The sequence below is a fragment of the Girardinichthys multiradiatus genome, chromosome 7 (assembly GCF_021462225.1).
Source record: "Girardinichthys multiradiatus isolate DD_20200921_A chromosome 7, DD_fGirMul_XY1, whole genome shotgun sequence".
In the NCBI taxonomy this organism is placed as follows: domain Eukaryota; kingdom Metazoa; phylum Chordata; class Actinopteri; order Cyprinodontiformes; family Goodeidae; genus Girardinichthys; species Girardinichthys multiradiatus.
Genome location: NC_061800.1, coordinates 33287154 through 33310579, shown reverse-complemented (window position 1 = coordinate 33310579; position 23426 = coordinate 33287154). Strand labels below are relative to the sequence as shown.

The 23426-nt window shown below is 38.5% G+C and overlaps 1 protein-coding gene across 3 annotated transcripts in view; it reads left to right on the top strand.

Annotated features, from left to right (window-relative positions):
- Positions 1 to 23426, top strand: part of map2 (microtubule-associated protein 2) — a 36192-nt gene that overhangs the window by 1366 nt on the left and 11400 nt on the right. For 2 of the 3 annotated variants that reach the window (XM_047370088.1, XM_047370087.1), the window contains exons 3-9: positions 1570 to 1707; positions 6466 to 6527; positions 9303 to 9441; positions 10358 to 10414; positions 10506 to 10813; positions 18855 to 18947; positions 22415 to 22496. In XM_047370088.1, the coding sequence (XP_047226044.1) occupies positions 1570 to 1707; positions 6466 to 6527; positions 9303 to 9441; positions 10358 to 10414; positions 10506 to 10813; positions 18855 to 18947; positions 22415 to 22496 (879 nt within the window). The remainder of the gene's footprint in view (positions 1 to 1569; positions 1708 to 6465; positions 6528 to 9302; positions 9442 to 10357; positions 10415 to 10505; positions 10814 to 18854; positions 18948 to 22414; positions 22497 to 23426) is intronic. The other variant, XM_047370089.1, reaches the window with a different exon arrangement.

The following is a 23426-nucleotide window of genomic DNA, read 5'->3' as shown; positions in this document are numbered from 1 at the left end:
TAGCGTGATCAATAAATACCACAAACAAGAATTAGGGTCACTTAAAGAAAATAAAATAGATAATTTTGTTGTTACTGAATTTCAATTTCAAAAGGCAAATATCAATATTAGAAATTTTCTTTTCCAATTTTGTTCAGGCTTGTGCTACACAAAGGTTTATCAATTTCCATGTCTGACATCAAGAAATAGGCATAATAAATTATGCATGAGCAAGCAAGCAGGCGAAAGGTTCCAAAGTGTGATAATGTCACCCCTGGAAGACCGAACTCAGACATCAGTGTCTAAAACAGTGTCCACCCATAACAAAATTATTGATGGTCCAGCACCCAATAAAGGGTAATCTGTCTGTAATTCACCACAGTGGCAAAGGGCCACTTGTGACAAAAAATATAGTTCATAAAACTTAAATTATTGCTGCTTTTTATAAGCATTATAAATTTGGCACGGGTTCTGGTGAGCATTGTAGCTCTGATGTGCAAAGGTATAGGTCATCATCTTCTTTGCCCTTCTCTCACCAGAATAGCTTACATTATATTAGTGAGCCATGCCATGATTTTGCAAGTCTCACTTTTCTCCATAAATCCAAGTTTTAGTTATGAATGTTTAACTACAAAAGAGTATTGTAGTTGTCAACACCTTTTTCTGTGGACCTTGTCTGTCACACCACTCAGTTTGCATTTATTTATTTTTTTTGGATGTAAAAAGTCACTTCAAGTTAACACAAGTTAAGTAAAAAAAGATTGACAATAAGACTCTAACTGCAGCCAGAAACCCTAGGAGTCACAGCTTAAGCTTAATTATTGTAGCAAGAAGATTGTTTGGAAAGAGCAGTTAGCTGTAAACTATAACAGTGGGAATTAACCAGCATTTTGCAATAACTGAGCGTAAAAGCCACTGTAAAAGAAAATGGCTTGACAACTTTATGCTCACAAACAACAGCTGTGGTTGCCTCAGTGGTCTGGCTGTTTATTCTGTGCTCAAGCTGCTTGTCAATATCTGTTACATGAACTGTGCTGTGTCCTATTGCCCCCAGCTTTGGGTTATTCCTTTCTCTAAATTTTCAATTGGTTATAATCCTGGGGCACAAAAGTATTTCCAACTGAGAGATTGTTTTTGATGGGTAAGGAGAGGTACTCTTCACCAGTTTACTTCCATGTAGCTCGTATTTCTATATCTAGATGACATATCTCCTTTAAAACAATCTGCTTATCTTTTATTTATTTTAATATGTATAGGTTTTATGCCTTTTAAAGGTATTTCCTCTTGATGAAAAAAATGTCTGAAAACCATATCAGTGATAAAGCGAAACAATTTTTTTCAAGAAAAAGGTTATTTGATATTTTAATCATGAAAATCAAGCCAGCAGTGGTGCAAAGATTTGTGATAGATATGCTTTCTGTTAATTATCTGCTTTGATAGAACACAATAGTTTCAGCATTTAGATCTTTTCACTTTGTGTTTTGGTGTTCTGACTAATATGAAAATATTGTAATATTTTTTCTTCTTGCTATTTTGGAATTTAGCACCCCTCCTCGTTAGTCACTTGCCTTGTTTCTTCCAATTATGTAGCTATCCTAAAGAAGACAGAGTTCAACAAAAAAGTGGAGTCTCAGAGTCTTTCTCCTTCCAAGCGGAGCGCCATTAGGCCAGCAGTCCGCCATACACGGCCCATCCAGCATCACTCCTGCCCAAGAAGGAGACCCACAGGTGATACATGACCACCCTGATCTGTCAAGCAGTGGGTGTTTCCTTAGCAGTCACCAGGGGCCTCATGTACGAAAGAGTGCGCAGCTTTCATACTAAAAGTCACAAAAAAATTAAGATGTACGAAACTGCTCGTAAACTTGTCACCGCAAAATGTAAGGTAAGGTAAGGTAAGGTAAGGTAAGGTAAGGTAAGGTAAGTTTATTTATATAGTGCTTTTCAACTGCGAGACACTCAAAGCGCTGTACATACAATTACAATACAATCACAAAGAACACAGAAAAAAAAAATTAAATGCTAAGAAATCAAAAAATCTATGAATCCTTCTGAGAAATAAAAGAATCTCTGGTCAATATTACAATGATACAGATAACATTAATAATCCTTTGGGTTTTACTGGTAAGAGCTGGTTCTAAACCAATCTTTCTAAAGAGGTAATTATATCATTAAGTCATCTATGTAGGGGAAAGCATTTTGTGCTAAGAAGTCTCATCATTCCACTGAATTCTAACTAGTGAAGCTGAGTCACTGGTACAAAACAGCTTTAATCCACATTTTCAGGTGCTAATAATATATTGCTTTTACTGGTGCTGAAGTTGAACTAAGCAATCTAATTAAGAAAGCTGGGTCATTGGTGTAAAAGCAGCTAAAGTCCAAGTTACTAATAATGTTTGGTTTTTGTTGGTAAAATCTATGAAAAGTAATGAAATCACACATTTAGGTAAATTAAGATAGGAGGGAAAAAAAATCATATTTCAGACTCTATTCTTAGCAGAATAGAGTCTGAAACAGTACAAAAAAACCTCAGCAGGGGTAAGCAACACACACATGAGTAAAGATTTAGCAAGGGTATGATGGAATCTTGAGGGTGTGAATGTAGAAGTCTGAGTTGTTTGCAAGAATTAGAATGTCAACACTGATAGAAGCGCCATTGTCCTTGAGAAGAGAGGTAGAAGTTTTATCAATCGGCCGCATAGTCCTATCAGCACACAGCTGGTAGGGGAGTGCTGGGGAAGAGCATCATGTTTATATAACATCCAGGAGATATTTTGTCAATAGCCAGTTAGCAGAAGTTGCCAAGGCCACATTGGGGAGCCAGATTTAGAAAAACAATAAATGTTGTGGTTCAGGCAGTTGTGAATTTCCAACCATGTAGCCTTCATACACCCAATTTGCGGTGAATTTGGCGTAGCTGCTCATGCCGCTTCAACTGCCCGGTCCCCGCCTATAATTACATTTGCAAAGTAGAATAAATAATCAGATGCTGTGGCAGTCCAAACCCATTCCTTTCAGCGGAAAAATGCTAAGAGAAACTGTGTCTACACACCGTCAGGGATGTTTGTGGTGAATTACAGCAGATCAACTACTTGAATGACATCAGCGACTCAAGCATTACTGAAAATAAAACGTTTGTCGGCTCAAACCTGTTTAGTTCTACAATGTGTGTTTTCAAACGGCGCTGTCTAGCTGCTGCACTAAGCTCAATCATTATAATGACGTGAATATGCCCCCCATTTTTCCATTAGGAAGACTGTTGCTACACACTATGTAAAGTACTTTAAATCTTTAGAACCATTCAAGGCATCACATAAAAAAATAAGAAATGACCTAGAAGCCAGCCGTCGTGCAGGACGTTTGTTCCCGAGACAACTCTTATTATTAGATTAATTATAATTATTTTTATAGCATAAAAGAATCATGAGTTGAGGACGCCATCGTACCATTGCATTTGTGAGACACATTTTTGCATCATGGCTTTTATTCACAAAAGTATATTCAGAAATCAGCTCCTCGCTGCAAATAAGTGCCAGAGTTGATCGGAAATTTACATATAAGAGCAACATACGGATGATGCCGTCCCATATGATTGGCATGGCACGGCTCAGAGATGACTGGTAAATACCCAAACTGTCAGTCAGCTTCCACTGAAAGGTTCCAATTGGAAGGACAGCAGAGTAGTGAGAACTTCAACTGGCACCAGTGACACCCAGTTCCTCTTGGTTTCCCAGTGTAACACTGAGGTCATCTCCGTGCAGAGTTCCAAAATAATTGCCCTTTGCAATCCAAACTGACTGATAAGCCATGCAGCGTCATGTGCCAGCAGGTCAGTACAATCTCTGAAAAATCGCTGCTGCCATCGTTCCACAATTACGCGCTGCTTCATGCATCTATTTATGGACTTGTGTGATTGTCTACAGCATGTCCACCTTATGAATCATCAAACCTGACTTGTTTGGAGTTGTTATGCTGATTCAACACAGTTTTCATTTTCAGTGAGGATTAAAGTGCCTCCGAGATGATTCACATGCATTTTATGCTCCTAAAAGCTCAAACTCATGAACAAACATCAGGTTTGATGTTCCATGAATTAAATAAAACTGAATGGGGTCATATGTCAATGTATTTAGGTTTAGTTTTGGTTCTCTGTAGTTTATTATTGTCGATTGAAAAAGTTTGTGTGGATTTCTGCACACTCTTATGCAACGTTTATTTTAGTACATGTGAGTAAAACATTGCGTCTCAAAGTTTTGTGCGTAAGTACGTTTCCTACAAGGCCCCAGAACAACAGTTTCCATCATATATGTCGTGCCGTATCAGAGTACTCTTATTTTAGCTATTATTGATATTTAGCATTGATTGGAGTCCTTTGTATTTGGTTGTATTGTTTTCTTTTTATTTTATCAAAATAAAATTAATCGCAAAGAAATGTTTAATTTATTGTAATTTAATCCTTATGATTTTGTGTGACCTTTTACTTCACACAATGCTTCATTTAGATTTGTGTGCATGAGAGCACTGTTGTAAATCTTTGGTACTGTTTTCATTTTAGTTTTTCAGTGAGTTCTTTTTACCTGTACCATCTCTCAATATTGCATTTGGTTTGGAAGATTAGGGATCTGTTAGTCGTTTTAATAAATTTTTAATGTAACTAGCCTGCAAATTCTGAAGCTGTTACGTTTTTTAAAGGATAGTATTAATGCACTTTTCTACTTTCCGCTTGCCATGTATGGTTACTTCTAAGCTACTGATTTATATTTTTGTTCTATAAGGAATCTGTAATGCTGCTCTGTCCCAGAGGCAGTTTGCACCAAATTTTCCCCTGATGGACTGAATTCTGTGTCACCAATGATGAAAGCTCAGCTTACTGCTGCATTGCCCCAGTTAGATCATTTTCCAGGGCTGCTTTATATAAGACATATCCTTCTGTTTGATTTAATTCCAAGTCTTTGAAGAACAACACCCTCAAAAGAACAGCTACCTACTCCACTGCACATTAGATTTGAATTACAGCCTATAATGTCCCTTTTATGTTGCCAAAGTCTCACTGACCTATGATGGCATGGACAGAACCACATCGGATCCCTAAAACAGTGCCGTGGTAACTGGCACCAAGATGTTAGTAGCAAATCCTTTAAATTCTGTAGGGTTATCGGTTAGACCTTCATGGCTCGATCAGGTTGTGATCCTGGAAACCTGAAGACCAAGTCCACACCTAAAACTTGTTGTGCCCCCTTGAACCATTCCTAAACATTTTTGCTGTGGCAGAATGTATTAATATACTAAAAGACACCACAGCCATCAGGGAGTGCTGTTTCCATTTTCAATGAAAGATTGTACATGGTCTGCAACAATTAGCTAGGTGGTCTGAAAAGTAACGTCCACCAGGGGGGCAGGATCCAAGGTTTCCGAGCCAGAACATTGCCCAAAGCATGACATTGGCTCCACCGGTGTGCCTTCTTGCCATAATCAGTACTGGTACCATGTGTTCCTGAGGTAAGTGACACACATGCACCAGGTCATCCATTTGGCTTAAAAGAAAATGTGATTCATCAGACCAGGCCATATTGTTCCATTGGTCTGTGGTCCGGTTCTGATGTTTACATAGGCACCATGACATGTCTTCATGGACTGTCTGTAGCACTTCAGCCCCATATGAAAAACAAACTGCAGTAACCTGTGTAATCTGACACCATTCTCTTTTAACCAGCATTAACTTCTGCAACAATTTGTAGAGTAGTAGTTTTTGCACCTGTTGTGGATTTTCTTATCAAAGTGAGAGTGAAGTCAACTCATTAACAAGAGAAAGACCGGACTTTGTCTTTATAAGTTTATTCGAAGGCATATCAGCATTTGAAGACTCTGTCGCTGAGCTTAGTCAGAGAAGCAGAGCAACGAACAGAAGTCACAAACAGTATTTATACCAGAATGAGGGTGTTATATCAACTTAAAAGAGTTTAGAAATATGGCCCCTAGACCCTCCCTGGGCCAGAGGTAACAAAGTTATTTATGAGGGCACCCAACTACCGTCCCTTGAGATATAACACTTCAGGGAGTGTTAACCATAAAACTCTCCAGCATTTGAATTTAGAGTCCATCTACTCTTAAGTAGGTCAGAGGAGAGAGGTAAAGGGAAGGTCAGAGCACTTTAAAATAATTTACCATTACACACCTCACATAAATTGATGAGTCATGAGTGCCCATGTCCTGGACCCTGGTTCACCAGTGCTCCTCTCTCGGCTTTTGATATACTGACCACTACAGACCAGGAACACCCTGTAAGAGCTGCCGTTTTGGGGATCCTCTGACCACAACTTGGCCTCAGTCTATGTCACCTGTTTTTCTTCCTTCTGACACATCAACTTTGAGCATAAATTATGTGTATGACTGATAAAATGAGTAATTTCAAAAGCTTCTACTGTAGTTTTGTTGTATTTAGATTGGATGTATCCTGCCTAATTTGCCCTCATTTATGTCTTCTAGAAGCCCTGTCAGACAGTTGCCACTCTTTTAGTGTTGCCAGACAGTCTCGGGACAGAGCCTCGGTGAGTATACCATGCAGAACCCACTCTGACATAACATCTGGTATCAAAACCAGTGAGGGGAAATGCACAAAAGAGAAAAACAGCAAATAAATATTGCTTAGGACACACTATAGTGAAAAGCAAAACATAACGCCATAGACTGTGATGCTCGAGGTCAGGGTCCTGAGAATAAGTCAGTAACCCACCTGCTGTGGCAACTTCAGTTTTTTATTGTATCACAAGTCTGCTCATCATGCCATTATTTTTATGCAGGTATCACAAGGTTGTTAACCTTCCTAAATACAGTGCACCAAGTTAGAAACACACCAAAAAGCTGTTCATGAAATGGACAATGTTTGTAGAGCCCCCTGATGACCCGCGCTGACTAAAATGCAAGGTATAACTGGTCTAAATTGTCTTCAACCGCATGCAGTTTAAAAGAGAGAAACTAAAGATAGCTTGATATAACTATAATAACTATAATACCTCCAAAGTTGATACATATCAGCAAAAATACACAAATTGGCAGAAGAATAACACACACAAATTAAACATTATATATTTTTTTGTTGTCATCTAAAAAGTAATGATATCACACGCTTCCCATACAAGTACTAATCTGTTCTATGTTTAATGGGTTCTTTTTGCACAAACAGTGAAGACATCCATTTTGAGTGTTTTTTTATACTGACTGGGTGTATAGTAACCCCGTGACATTTCCCCATCAGCTGGTGCGGTCATGACTCCATTTTCCTCCTCCACCATGCTAATGACAGTCATTGTCTCTAAAATAACACAATTTCTGCATTTTTTAAATGTCAAGTCATTTACAGCATACTGTAAATGTCTTCTAATACATCTATTAATGTGTGGCTGTTTACTGTTGCCTGAGTTGAACATAATGTTCCGTGCTCCACCTGTTCATGTTTGTTGATCAGTTGAGTATTATACAGTCCTTTACAAAGGACTGTATAATACAACTTTTTTTTACATTTTGTCACATCACAACTGCTTACTTCACTATATTTTATTGGGATTTAATATGATAAACCAATAGGGGGGCACTGATTGCAGTTTTCTGGCTGATCACCGAATACCTATCTTTAAAAAGCCTTACCTGCTGATTCCGATTTTGGCCGATACTGATTTTTATTTATTTATAATTGACACTGTCAGGTTTTATGAGGTCACAATACACCTTCAAAGTTCTAATCTTATTTTATTGAAAAACACTGAACATTAAGCGTGGATCAATGCAAACTTGTTTTAATTGCACATAAGACAGAAATGAAACATGAGACATGATTTTTACGTTTGCTTTACAAAGTGTGGCATTAATATTTATTCATCCCCCTTTACTCTGATTCCCCTAAATTAAATGAAGTGCAACCAACTGCCATGAGAAGTGAACAAAGTAAGTAGATTCTACCTCTGTGCAATTTATTATAAGCTAGTGGTTCGGAGAAGGCCTCTGTGGTTTGTTAAATGACATTAGTGAACAAACAGCATCAAATTTTACCACCAGACAGGTCAGAAATAACATTCTGGAGACGTTTAAAGTAGTTTTAGGCAGAACAACAGCAGAAAACGGAAAAAAGTATGACACAATTGCAAACTACTAAAAACATCAAGTTAGACTGGCAGGCCAGACAACAAGAGCATTAAGCAAAGAAACATCAAAGAGGCCTACGGTAACTCTTGAGGAACTGAAGAGTTCCACAGCTCAGGTAATATAATCTGTTGTCAGCACAATTATTAGTTCTTCACTTAAAAAACCTGGCTTTTATAGAAGAGCGGAATGAAAAAAAAGCCATTATTGAAAGAAAGCCATACGAAGTCCTGTTTGCCTCAAGCCATTTAGGGGACATAGCGAGAAGATAGAGGATGCTGCTTCTTTAAAACGAGACAAAAATGTATTATATAATCATATATAAACACTATTGTGAATAAAAGGAAACACTGCAAATCACCTCGAAAACACCTTGTCACAGTAAAATATGGTGGTGGCAACATTATTCTGTGGGCATGCTTTTCTTCAGAAGAGATGAGAAAACTAGTAGAGGCTGCAAGAAACTGTAAAGTAGGGGGTAACGTCACCCTAAACATAGTGCCAGAGCTTCAATGGAATGGTTGTATCAAAGCATATTTAGCATATTTAGTGGCATAATCAAAGTCCATACCTAAATGCAAATTAGAATCTGTGAAATGGTTTGGAAATTGATATTCAAAGACGTTCTCCATCCAATCTGTCTCCGTTTAAAGTATTTTGTAATGAAGAAATGGCAAAAAAAATTATTTTCAAGAGAGCAGTGACATTAACCAAAAGATATGCACCCGTAACTGCAGAAAGAGGTGAACCTGCAAAGTATTGACCCTTTAAAAGAAATTATTCCTTTCAATTCAATTATAATTATCCACTACTTTGTGTTGATCGATCACATAAAATCCCAATAAAATACAGTCAAATTTGAGTTGGTAATGTAGCAAAATGTGGAAAGGTTTAAGGCTCACAATTTCTTTGCATGATACATGTATAATATTTTCTCAGAAAATTATTGAATGTATATGTAGAAATTTGTCAGCAATCTTGATAAAGATTGAGCGTAATTGTTATTCGTGTCAAACTGCTGTCATTTTCACCACTCCTTTGTCACTGTTATATTCACATACTGGGTAGTGCCATGCTCATACTTTACAAAGATTTACATCTCCATATTCAGATAGCCTGTCTCATTAGAAACATTATGCCATCTAAGCTGATGTCTTGTTGCTACACTAATGAGTGTTTTCCATCAGGATGGTGGGTCACAGAGCCCAGTTAAAAGATCCTCGGCGCAGCGTCATGCCTCCATTCTGGGTCGCCGTGGCTACGAACACGAGGAGAGTTCTACCTCCATCACCAGCTCTGGATCGACTGCTCCCCGCAGACCCACATGTAGGCTGATCATCTCACTTCACAAAGGCATCAGGCTCCTAACAGCTGTCAGTATAAGATGCAAAAATGATCATTCTCATAATTTTGATCAATAGGATTTTACTTCACCATTCAAAGCACTTTAAAAAAGGTAACAACTATTGCCAATATTTGTTTTAAAAAATCCACTGATGTTTTGTTTAAAAGAGACATAGGAATATTTGATTTTGTGTATATTTGATATGCACCAATCATGCTCTTAATGGACAACACAAGTTTTTTTTTTTGACCAGTTCTGATTTGTCTTTCTAATTATATAACACATATAAACTCACATATTTATCTAAACTTTGTTTTAATTAAATGTGACAAATATTGGCCATAAAAGAAAATATTTAACCCTCCCCTGACAGTGGCATACTAAAATGCAGGGATTTACACACGTGGACAAAATAGTTGGTACCCCACGTTTAATGAAGGAAAAATCCACAATGGTCACAGAAATAACTTGAATCTGACAAAGGTAATAATGAATAAAAATTCTATGAAAATGAACAAATGAAAGTCAGACATTGCTTTTCAAACATGCTTCAACAGAATTGTTTTAAAAAATAAACTCATGAAACAGGCCTGGACAAAAATGATGTTACCCCTAACTTAATATTTTGTTGCACAACCTTTTGAGGCAATCACTGCAATCAGACAATTCCTATAACTGTCAAAGAGACCTCTGCACTTCTCAGCAGCTATTTTGGCCCACTGCCCATGAGCGTTTTGATTCATTATTCATTATTACCTTTGTCAGATTCAAGTTATTTCTGTGACAATTGTGTGTTTTTCTTTCATTAACTGAGGGGTACAAACAATTTTGTCCACATGTTTATTACTTCAGCCTTACAAACATAAAATTTAATACATTTTATTTTCATTTTTTCAGCATTTCGCACTGAAATGAGAGCAGAGCATAGGATAGGACGAGCCCCTAGCATGACAGGTATACAGGATTTCTTTTTCAACTTTCAGGATTACCACTCATCTCTTTGTTTCTCTTGACCTCATCTGATTAAACCATTCTTCTCCACCAGTTACAGAATCAGTACTTTCCCGTTCAGCTCGCAGTGGCCACTCAACCCCTCGCACACCAGGGTCCACAGCCATCACCCCAGGAACCCCTCCCAGCTACTCGTCATCTTCAAGAACCCCAGGGACCCCACGCTCCCTCAGTTTGATTTCCCACGAGAGGAAAGTGGCTGTGGTCCGCACCCCACCAAAGTCACCCGCAACCACTCCCAAGCAGCTGCGCATCATCAACCAGCCACTGCCCGACTTCAAGAATGTCAAGTCCAAGATTGGCTCAACAGAGAATATAAAATACCAGCCAAAAGGAGGACAGGTGACATGTCATGTCTTAAAAATCCACCCATAAAACCTGAACCCAGAGTCTTGCTTCCTTCATCCCTGTATCTCTTATTTTCCTGAGAGTTACTTTTGTTTTCCTTGTGTGTTTTATGTGGCATCATAGATTCGTTATTTTAATTAAGACATGTAAAGACAAAACTATACATTTAAGTTGTTTTCATATACATTTCACATGCATAGACTGAAAGTTGGTGAAGCAAAAAAACTACATTAAAACTTCTCAAAGTCAATCTGAAGAGTTATAGACTCTGAAGAGTCTATATATAAACATATATATATATATATATATATATATATATATATATATATACAGATAACTATAAATAAAAAACAGCATTCACAATCTTTCACTACTTTCAAAACTTTCTGGATTTCTATAGAACAAAATAGGATTATTACCATTAATAGAATTCTTGCTCAATCTCACCTAAGAGTAGGCTTTACATGTCATGTTTTCAAGGAATTCTGATAAACTAACTAGACAATGACCTAGCAAGTTCATAGACTCCATATGTTTTCAGATGCAAAGATGCCATGAGTTTGCCTTAATTAAAAGTATAGTCCTACAAGAACATTTTAAGTAACGAAAAGACGATTTTGTAGGTTAAAGTTAACATCCAAGGGTTTGTAATATTTGTTATCTCTGTTTGGCATGCTGCTTCTTTTTTGTTTTTATTAATCAAACAACAGAAACACCTAGAAATCTCACAGGAGACACAAATTTTGTGTATTTGTTCCCCTGGTTTTCCTCCAGGCTTTGTATGTAAGGACAGCCTCAACATACATTAGCATTTGAAATCATGTTTTCTGGTGCTCAAGAAAATATGCATTTGTGTATACTGCATATCCCCAGTTTTGTCAAGAAGTCTTGTTTAGGTTTGACCCTGAAACCAAAAAAAGTGATGAAAAACAGCTATCAGCTCTTACAAGTCTGCTCTGATGATCTAATTCGGAGTCCAAGCTTTTTGCCTGACATGTTTATGACTTTTACAGGTCTCAGAGCTGCTCAGTGCAGTCAGCCACAAAACAGGGAGGGATCATGGTCCAAACACTGGCCTGTCATCTGCTGAAAAAATGGATGCTTGTTTTTCTTTGCATGCATGTTTGTGCAAGAAGGCATGATTGGATATGACTGGTGACAATGTTGTTTTTCCTACTGCTAACATCAATTTACATCATCCCTTCCAAACCAGAGGATTTTTGGCAGTAATCCTGTGGATGTGGAAGTGAACTACTTTTTAGTCCAATGCACGGATCACACTTCTTGGCTCATGTTATTTATGATACAGATTGCAAAATAAAGCCTGTAGGTGTTAAGTCAAAACTTGATGAGGACAGCATATTACTAAAGGGCTCATTTGCACACAGAAAAATGATTTAAAGAAATGGTTATCCTGGTTGCCTTACAGATATTTCCGCATTAAATACAATACCAGTGCATTTTGTATGTTTTTTGCTGTATTATTACTAAAGAAGGACAGCTTTTGGCCAACTTATTGGTGATTTTCTGATCAGAGGAGGAACGGTAAAATCTATCTATCTATTCCTCAGGGCAAAACATGTATGCTCAAAAGATGGATTTGGGATCAAGAACCGTGTCTTTTTGGAGATTGTGTTTTCTCGATTTTCTTGATGTCCTCTTGGTGTCTCAACCGGAATTTAAGAAGAGTAGTCAAAAATATATATATTGTTACCTGTTTATTTAATTACTTATAGCATCATTCATTAAATAATTTTATGCGAAACAAAATAATCACAAATATAACTAAACTTTTCTTCACAGAGAACGCAACAGGGTTCAGTATGTAAGAATAAATTTAAAAAGCTGTTGCTGTCTGTGATCTTTACAGAATTTTCTTTATTGTAAAATGCTGGTAAAATGGTCTAAAAAACTGGTAGATCTGGCAGCACAATTACTCCATAAAAGGGCCAATATTTATTTATTTTTTATAAATAAGCGTTTCTGCTGTTCATTTTAATTAATTATGATAATCGGAATAACATCATGTATACTTTAGAGATTGAAAAAAGTCTCACAACTTAATATAATAGTTCCTATGTTTGTAAAGTCACAAAGATATGATGGGGGGATTTATAGAGTGTTTTTAACAACAACTAAAGCAGCTGTTCCCCTGCATATTTTTTAGATACTAATGATTCCTACCTTTTGTCAAAGTGCTCAAGCAGTTAATCAAACCTGTCAAAAGGCCTTTATACTCGATATCAAGTTGAAAGCTCAAAAGAATAAGATAAAGTAACTTTTTGAATTTTAGTTGGCCTTACTGCCACTAAAGCCCCCAGTCGGTTCTCTGTAAAACTCTAGTCTTCCTTAGCTGTTATCACTGTAATAGTTGGACGTTATGTCCTCTGCTTTAAGTGTTTGCTCAAAACACACAAAGTCTGATGTTTTTTTTGCTGTCTCCTTAAAATATCTCAAAACAAGGTATTACCACGGTACTCGAGGGCTCATAGGAGTTTGACCAACCAGTCCACATTTGCAGTTTGGTCCGCATTGCTGGCACGCAGTCGGACCTGTTCCCTGTGCATGTTGAACTCCAGCAGGGCTGCCCTTTGCCACTGGTCCTGTTCATAACTTTTATGGACAGAATGTCTAGGTGCAGCCAAGGACTGGAGGGGGTCTGGTTTGGGGACCAGTGGATTTCGTCTCTTCTTTTTGCAGATGACGTGGTCCTTCTGGCCCCTTCTAGCCAAGACCTACAGCATACACTGGGGTGCTTCACGGCAAAGTGTGAAGCGGCTGGGATGAAGATCAGATCCTCCAAGTCTGAGGCCATCAACGAGAAAAGGGTGGCTTGTCCTCTTCAGGTTGGAGAGGAGTTCCTGCCTCAAGTGAAGGAGTTCTAGTATCTTGGGGTCTTGTTCACGAGTGAGGGCAGAATGTCCATTGTGGTGAAGAGAGCGATGAGCCGAAAAACGAAGCTCTCGATTTATCGGTTGGTCTACATTCCTACCCTCCCCTATGGCCACAAACTTTGGGTTATGCCTGAAAGTACGAGATCCCAAATACAAACGGCTGAAATGAGCTTCCTCCGTAGGATGGCCGGGTACTTCCTTAGAGATAGGGTGAGGAGCTCAGCCATCCAGGAGGAGCTCGGCGTACAGGCGCTGCTCCTCCACATTGAGAGGAGCCAGTTGAGGTGGCTCAGGCATCTATTCCAGATGCCTTCTGGATGCCTCCCTCCCTGGTGATGGCCCAGGACACGCTGGAGGGACTATGTATCTCGGCTGGCCTGGGAATGCCATGGGCTCCCCCCGGAGGAGCTGGAGGAGGTGTCTGGGGAGTGGGACGTCTGGGTGTCTCTACTGAGTCTTGTTGGGACCACAGCCATGGTTATAACATGAAGTCCGGTACAGACATTTCTGGAACTTTCAAAATAAATTGCATTAACCTACGTCCGGCACAAGTGAGGGAAGAATGGAGCAGGAGATCGACAAACGGATCGGTGTGGCTGCCGCAGTAATGGGGGCGCTGCGCCGCTCCGTTGTGGTGAAGAAACAGCTGAGCCGAAAAGTGAAGCTCTCGATTTACCGGTCGGTCTACGTTCCTACCCTCACCTATGGCCATGAACTTTGAGTCATGACCAAAAGAAAGAGATCCCGGATACAAGTGGCTGAAATGAGCTTCCTCCGTAGGGTGGCCGGGCTCTTCCTTAGAGATAGCGTGAGGAGCTCTGCCATCCAGGAGGGTCTCGGAGTAGAGCCGCTGCTCCTCCATATCGAGAGGAACCAGTTGAGGTGGCTCGGGCATCTATCCTTCCTCGGGAGGTGTTCCAAGCACGTCCCACCGGGAGGAGGCCAAGAGGATGGCCCAGGACACGCTGGAGGGACTATGTCTCTCGGCTGGCCTGGGAACGCCTTGGGCTCCCCCCGAAGGAGCTGGAGGAGGTGTCTGGGGAGAGGGACGTCTGGGTGTCTCTGCTGAGTCTGCTGTCCCCGCAACCCGGTCCCGGATGAAGCGGAAAACGACGAGCACAAGTACAAGTATACTGTAGGGCTACAACTAACGATTATATTCCTATTCGATTAATCTGTTGACTATTTTTTCGATTAATCGATTAATAATCGGGTAGCAAACTTTTTTTTTTTTTTACAAAGTTTTAACCAGGTGAAACTATAACCATGTCACTTGAGGAGTTCTGGATAGAGCATATTTACAGACAAAGAAGGTTTTTCATCTTATATGCTAAATGTATATATTTTCTGTAAAGGTATTGCCTAATTATTGCTCTGAGTGGGTTGTTCTTTCAACAAATCGCTTAAGAGTCTGTATACTACAGTTAACGATTATTCAATTACTAAATTAGTTGATGATTATTTCAATTATCAATTAATCATGAATAATTTGATTAATTGTTTCAGCCCTCATATACTGTAGATTTAGCTGTTTTGTGTCAGAGGTTGCTTTTAGAACATTAGTAAACAAGAAGTATAATGAAGACCGTTGAACAAGCCCAACAGGTTAGCAATCAAGTGGAGAAGTAAAAAGCTGGGTTATGTTATAAAACAGGTTTAGGTAGACATTTCCGTCTTCCTAAACTGTAACACCTCCATGACAGGAAAGGAAGTGTTACAATAGTACAGTAAGAGTTACAGTAGAATGGCTCTGATTTAGGTATATCCATTGTTAGAATGGTCTAGATGTAAATTTAACAATCTGTGGCAGTACTTGAAAACTGTCCATCCAATTTGCAAAGGTGACCAGGCAAAATATTTACGTTTCTTGATGTGCAAAGCTAGTAGAGACTTGCAGCAGTAATTGCAACAAAAAAATAAGTATAGTATTGAACCATGATGGCTAAATACAAATGCATGTTACACTTTTTTGAATTTTTACCGTAAACCTTATAAAAAGGTGTGTGGCCTACATACTCCTTTGTATAGATTTGTTATGTAAGCACTGTTACAACTGAGAAAACATAGACCAAAAACAATTTCCTTTATGTTTTGTGCTAACTTTATATTTGTCATTAGGGATGGCCATCAACCCATTTTGTGTCACCCAACCATGAACCTGTTTTTAGTTTTCCACTCCTTCATTCTCTATATACATTACAAATTTTTAAGAAAAAAAAAAGAAAATTCTCAATTTAAAGTAAGCTATATGGAAAGTTTTTGACTTTGTTCCCAGCACTATGGATGGTTTTTGAACCAAAGGGAGTCTTTTGGATATTCTTATCCTTAGATTTAGCTGCCTCTCTGTATGACAGAAACAAAAGGCTGACATACATGTTGTTGATTTTGTTGCCTGCCCAAACCAGCAAAGAATATGTTTGTACAATGTTTGCCTTATTTATTTTCGTTCCAATTGCTGCATGTAATGTCTTTATTTTTATTGTTAATTTGCGCTATTTAGTTGACTGTGTCTGCATCTCACTCCTGCTTTTTCTCTTTGCAGCTGCTGAGAGTCATTCATCATCACAGCACACTGACATATTTTTCACCTTTGCACCTTTAAATTGAGATCTCAACCTGAGATGCCTGTAATTTGCCTTCATTTGTAATTCGAGGTCTCTTTGAAGAATGTGCCTTTGCTGCCATAATCAAGTTGAGAATATTGCATCTTAAAAACAGAAGTACTGCATTATAGTTTAGGTCTCCTACTACATGCATTCATGTCTTCAAAGTATAAAGGGAGAGTATCAGGTCAGAGCTTCGGTCAGACAGTTGATTTGTTTGAAGGGATGCAGTGTTTTAATTTGTTTCTGCTGTCTTGTCTTTTGCTTTACCTCAGTGTACAAGGGTTGGACAAGAAACTGAAACACCTGGTTTTAAACCACAGTAATTTATTAGTATGGTATAGGGCCTCCTTTTGCGGCCAATACAGCGTTAATTCGTCTTGGGAATGACATGTAAGAGTCCTGCACAGTGGTCAGAGGGATTTTAAGCCATTCTTCTTGCAGGATAGTGGCCCGGTCACTACGTGATACTGGTGGAGGAAAACGTTTCCTGACTCGCTCCTCCAAAACATCCCAAAGTGGCTCAATAATATTTAGATCTGGTGACTGTGGAGGCCATGGGAGATGTTCAACTTCACTTTCATGTTCATCAAACCAATCTTTCACCAGTCTTGCTGTGTGTAGTGGTGCATTGTCATCCTGATACACGGCACCTCCTTCAGGATACAATTTTTGAACCATTGGATGCACATGGTCCTGAGGACCATGTGCATCCAAGGACGCGCTAGATGGACGCATCCTTGGGAGTGACGTGCCCATCTAGCACAAGTATTGGGCCAAGGGAATGCCATGATATGGCAGCCCAAACCATCACTGATCCACCCCCATGCTTCACTCTGGGGATGCAACAGTCTGGGTGGTACACTTCTTTGGGGCTTCTCCATACCGTAACTCCCGGATGTGCGGAAAAAAGTAAAGGTGGACTCATCAAAGAACAATACATGTTTCACATTGTCCGCAGCCCAAGATTTGCGCTCCTTGCACCATTGAAACCGACGTTTGGCATTGGCATGATTGACCAAAGGTTTAGCTATAGCATCCCGACCGTGTATATTGACCCTGTGGAGCTCCCGACGGACAGTTCTGGTGGAAACAGGAGAGTTGAGGTGCACATTTAATTCTGCCGTGATTTGGGCAGCCGTGGTTTTATGTTTTTTGGATACAATCTGGGTTAGCACCCGAACATCCCTTTCAGACAGCTTCCTCTTGCGTCCACAGTTAATCCTGTTGGATGTGGATCGTCCTTCTTGGTGGTATGCTGACATTACCCTGGATACCGTGGCTCTTAATACATCACAAAGACTTGCTGTCTTGGTCACAGATGCGCCTGCAAGACATGCACCAACAATTTGTCCTCTTTTGAACTCTAGTATGTCACCCATAATGTTGTGTGCATTTCAATATTTTGAGCAAAACTGTGCTCCTACCCTGCTAATTGAACCTTCACACTCTGCTCTTACTGGTGCAATGTGCAATCAATGAAGACTGGCTACCAGGCTGGTCCAATTTAGCCTTGAAACCTCCCACACTAAAATGACAGGTGTTTCAGTTTCATTGTCCAACCCCTGTAGCTTTATTTACTAAAATTGGTTTTCCACTGTAACTACTGAGGGAGTCGCTCTGGACTCTGGACTCTCACCTTACTTACAGTGAGCATGTACAAAACTCTAAAAGCTGAAAGAAAAATGTTTATTGTAAAATTATGGCAAATTTAACTCTTTCTGTTTCCAAAACATATAGTCATGCAATTGTACTTTCTACTCTGTCATACTGTTTGCCTGTCTGGTCTTTCACTACAAATGAAACCCTGGAGCCAATAGCTAGACTTTATAACAGGGCTTATAAGATCCACAATAAATTCCTTTTGGACCCACCACTGCGCTGCTCTTTCACTGTCTAATGCCTTACCATTTCAGGCTACATCATCAACACTGGCATGAAACTATATTTTCAAATCTTAAATAGTAACACTTCAGCAGCCCTGAGTGCTCTGGTACCAAAATCCAACTTGGGGACTGGTCGTACCAAACTGTTGTGGACAGATATCTTCTATGTGCACCCTAAAGCCTGAAATGAAAACCCACAGCACATAGGGACAATTTCAACATTAAGAGTCTTTAAAAAGTCCCATGCTCACTATCTGTTTGACAATTGTGTCTATCAGATATCTCAATGCTGCTTCTGTTAACTGAGTATATCTGTGTGATTGTGTGGTCCCGTGTTAGCTGACGTGATGATGATGATGTGTGTCTGTGTATTCATGTTCTGCAGAGCAGGAACCTGATGAAAAACAGTATCTGTACTGAGTCAGGCCTGATTATTTTAATATTTTCGTCTATTAAAAAATAAAAATAAATAAAATAAAATAGAATATGTTTGCCCAAGGCTGTAGGGGAACTGTGAGTGCCAGTGCTATAGTTGAAAAATCTCTGGCTTCAGTAGTGGACTGTTTAAATGACTAGATGATGAAAACTGTTAACAAGATTTGCTAAAGGGTCAACACATTTTCCACTTCATGCCTCGCCTCCACCCCTGCAGGTTCTCATCCCCAGTGTTAAACTGGACTATAGCCATGTTCAGTCTAGGTGTGGGTCCTTGGACAGGCGGGGCCACTCAGCAGGAGGTGGAAACGTGAGTCTTGTCCAGCAAACCATTCTTAGTGTTACTTTGACAGTGCTGTTTGCGTTTTGTGCTGTGTTGTGCTGTGCTTTTGCAGTATTACTGCTTCCTTTTTCAGCTTATTCTATAGTGCATTGTTCTGTATGTTGCTCATTCACACAGCTGTAGAGGTCTTCACAAGCTTGGTTCTCTATGTAAAGTTGCCTTTCTCAAATTTTGATTTGCTTTCTGTAAATTTGGATTGAAAAGGTTAAAACTCTCAAACACTGAACAGTATATGCCAACCACATGTTTTCTCATACCCGGTAAATATGGTTTTCAGCCTCAAAAATAATTGTTGCTTTCATTGCATTAGTTCAGTGGAAAAAAAAAAAACTTTGACATGTTAATAGGTAAGTTTTTCTCCTTTTCACCTGTGGCAAAAATGTTAGTTCTTTTGTCAGTTCTTTTGAAATAAATGTAACAAAATAATTGTTTATTTTCATTTTTAGTTAATCAGACTTTCTGTTTCCCTGGTGTATAAATGCAATTTAACAGAGGCCTATTTGTCTTAACACATGTCCACTAGGCTGGATGTGGACCCATGGTTATCTTACCACTAGGCAACGTTCACTGTTGGACAACTGCAGCAAAGAATGGCATATCGGGGTCACCAGTTCTCCATAACAATCATTAGACACTATCTTTACGCCAACTGATTAGTTTGGGAGACAGGGCAAGAAGCCTTTTTTCTCCCAACATAACAGGCTTTTCTCTCCCAAGAGAAAAGTAAAAGAGTAGAGAAAGAACAGAGTAGAAGGTATAATGAACTCCTTGAAATATCAAGACATTTAAAAAAAACTGGTGGCCTTTGCCAAAAAAACTAAAAATGTCATTGTGGGATCCAAAACATGGCCATCTCAAGACAGAAATACTCCAGAAACAAACTCAACCTCCATGGCCATCTAAGGCCCTGTTTACACAATGTTTTCTGGAGAAAACTGAAAAGTTTAGTCGCATTTCTGGTGCACATTTCCTCTGAGAATGGAACAGTTTGAGATGCCTCTTAGAGTGTAATGTTTTGAAAACATCCTGGTCTCAGAAAAAATTTAATGTTTCTTACAGCGAAGTCTTGGCTCGTGCAGTATGACTAAGATCATTAGAAATTAATGCGTACGAGCACAACATAACGGCTGCCAACCAGTTTAAAACCCACAGAAGATGAAGATATCAACAATAACAATGGCAGATTGCAGAGTACTTACTTGTGCTGCTGATTCTTTTGAATCTAACAACGGTTTTCCAACAAAATGCTAATTTTCTCCCGTTCTGTACGCAGGAAGTGTTCACGCATGTTAAGTTTGAAAGAACATGCCACCTACAAGTGGCGTGGCAGGGGAATTACACCATCTTCACGTCTATACTATTGCTGTGCGAACGAGGATTGTAATTAAAACATTGTCGTATAAAGATGTTAACTTAACTGGAAAAAAATCCTCTTTTCAATGGCTCATTGTCATGTAAATAGGGCCTAGGTCCTCAAACCTGAATCCTATAGAAAAACCGAGGTAAGCTAAAAAGAAGAAAGCTTAACTGAGGACCGAGGACTCTAAGATGAGCTAAAGAAATTGTGAAAACTAGAATAGTCAAAGATCCCTCGTTATATATGCTCCAACCTTATGAAATTTTGAAAAATAAAAATGGGTGGTATAAAAACAATTGTGAAAAAGTGATTTTGTTTTTCTCTACTAAATAAATGTGCTTAAAATAATGGTTATTTGAGCTTACAATTATGCTACTAGAATAATATATGTAATCTTTTTTTCTACATCTGTCCCACGGTTGTCATTTAATATGACCGCCACTGTATGTATAAGATTGACCTTCTGCATTGGAAACGGTTTAAGACCTCACAAATATTAGACCAAAACTTTGCTGGGTATTCTCTTTTTGATGTACAGTTAAAAGTAAGTGCATCTCAACACATGTAAAGTATTTAGATTGAATTATTTTCCCTTCATGTAAAACTCTTAACATTGCCATTTATCAGTAATTTGAATATACTTCAGGAGACACTTGGTTAAGTCTAATTAGAACCATTTGAAGGAAGCAGGAACAATGTCTGAACCATCTGTAGTTTCTGACCTGACTGATGCATGTAATCAGTGCACCATTACACAAGCCTCATAATAATGAAACAATTAAAAGTTCTCCTGACTTATAGCACTTCATTCAGTCTGTTTACATCAAATTGTTTTGTATTTAATGAAATCAGGTATTCACCATGAAATTACCAACGTACCTTGGCAAACAGCTGTGCTATAAAACAACAACACTGCCTGTGGCAATGCAGTTAACAGCTGTTCATAAAACTGTGTTGTACTTAATTACTTTTTGACTGGAATTTTTACTGTCCAAAGTCAGTTATATATTTTTTTCGTTTTGCTCAAAATTTAGCTGTTGTTACAGTTATGACTAATGTTCGTTTGGAAATTAGTAGGATTTCATAGATGTGTAACTTATGTTTCTCATCCCAACTCTTAAAATACATAAAAACATTTAAAGTTGCCTATCATATATCCCACTTTGTACTCTCGAGTTGTCATTTGCTGAATGGTTGAAAGACGTGATTGCAAACCAAGTCTGGGACGTAAGAAGAGCTGACTGATGTTCTTTAAAACTTACACAAGGCATAATGCATTTTTTGACTTAGTGTTTGTGTGATGTGTTTGTCCTTGTAGTTGCAGAAGCTCCAACAGTTGTCTATAATTCATAATCTTCATTGTTCATTGTGTTACTTTTCTTGGAATGTTCATAACAAAGCTTCTCTTGTCTGGATTAATCATTAGAAGACTTAAACTATACTAGTGACCTTGCATGTTCAAGTGATTCATTTCAGCATGTGGTGTTTCTGTTCTTACTCATTGTGCTGTGCCTAGAGCTTTTTTACTCCTTTGTGTTTGCTGTCAAACTGTCTGTAAGTAATATTAGTCTTGATACAGAATCTGTGGAGAGAACTAAAGATCAGGTTGATGGAAAGAGGTTTTCCAGGTTTTAACACTTGGAGCATAAAAAGCTTTTCAATAAGAAATAAGAATGGACAAAACCATGTTTTTATTTTTTCAAAAATGATTTACCTAGTGTATTTTTTATCTTCAGAGAGGTATCTATGATTTCCTGACTAAACGAAAATAACGGTACATCTAAAACTTGTCAAGGGGACGAATGTCGTTGTGGCGTAACTGCAAGGATTCTGACAATAACACACAGTTAGAGGATTGTGCTGGTTTAAATCCTTTTCTTTACCAAGAAGAAGAATTACAGAATTGGATATAATACAGAACACTATCTGCTATAACTCAAATAAATTGGGAAAACAAAAACGTCTTTGTTATGTCATAGTCACAGTGACATTATTATTAAACATAATTTGACGCTAACTGGAATCTCAGTTATTTCTGAGCATTAACATTGTCATTTCCCAACTTTGTCTCTTCCAGGTACAAATACAGAACAAGAAGATTGACTTGAGCCATGTGACCTCCAAATGTGGTTCTCTTGACAACATCCATCATCGACCAGGTATAAAGCTCCATACACAGTTGGTGATACCAAGGGAGGGAGGCAGGGGTGAGATGAGAATGACAATAACTGGGTTTTCTGAGGCAGTCTTCTACCCTGAGATGTAGCACCCTCCACACTTGTGAACTACCTTAAGATGACGTGTGTTGTGATTTGAGCTATATAGAAAAAAATAAAACTCAATTGAATTAAATTTACTGGAAACTTTTGTTAAGATGAGTGAAAGCCTTAAATTAATATTTTATTGCAGTAGCATAATCTCTTGCTGTAAAAGTCTGAACAACCACCTTTTGCTTTGAGAACATGTATTCAGTAAAAAAAAAAAAACACATTAGGAAACAATTATTTTTGGCACCCATACTAATTATTATAAAACTTATACCACTAAAGCATCTTTTAAATGTATTCATTACCTTTATACCAAGTGGTTGATCTGAGTGTCTAGTGTAGAACCAATTAGTTTATGACTTCCTATTACCCATGGGATAAAAAATAACATTGCAGAGATTCATGTCTGTTAGCCATATTTATCTTACCACCACACACATTGAGCAGAATGGTAAGCAAGGTAAAATTAAATCTCCAAAGCGCTATCTTAGAGAAGTGCAACAAACAACAGCATCTTGGGGTCACCAGGTCTCCATAACAACCATTAAATATTATCTACATGCCAAACAGTCTGGGAGGCATGCCAGGAAATAGCCTTTTCTGTCCAATTATCACAAAAGTCAAAGTGTGGAGTTTGCTAAATTAATTTTTTTTAAACCATGACTTTTGGTGAGATGACTTTGGTGTTAAAAAAATAGGTGGAAAATTACCTCACGCCTTATTGTACATTTGGTGGGATATCTATCATGCTGTGGGCTTGTTTCTCCTGTAAAGGCCCTGGGAACCTTACTAGAGAGCATGCCATCACAAAGTCTTCTAAAT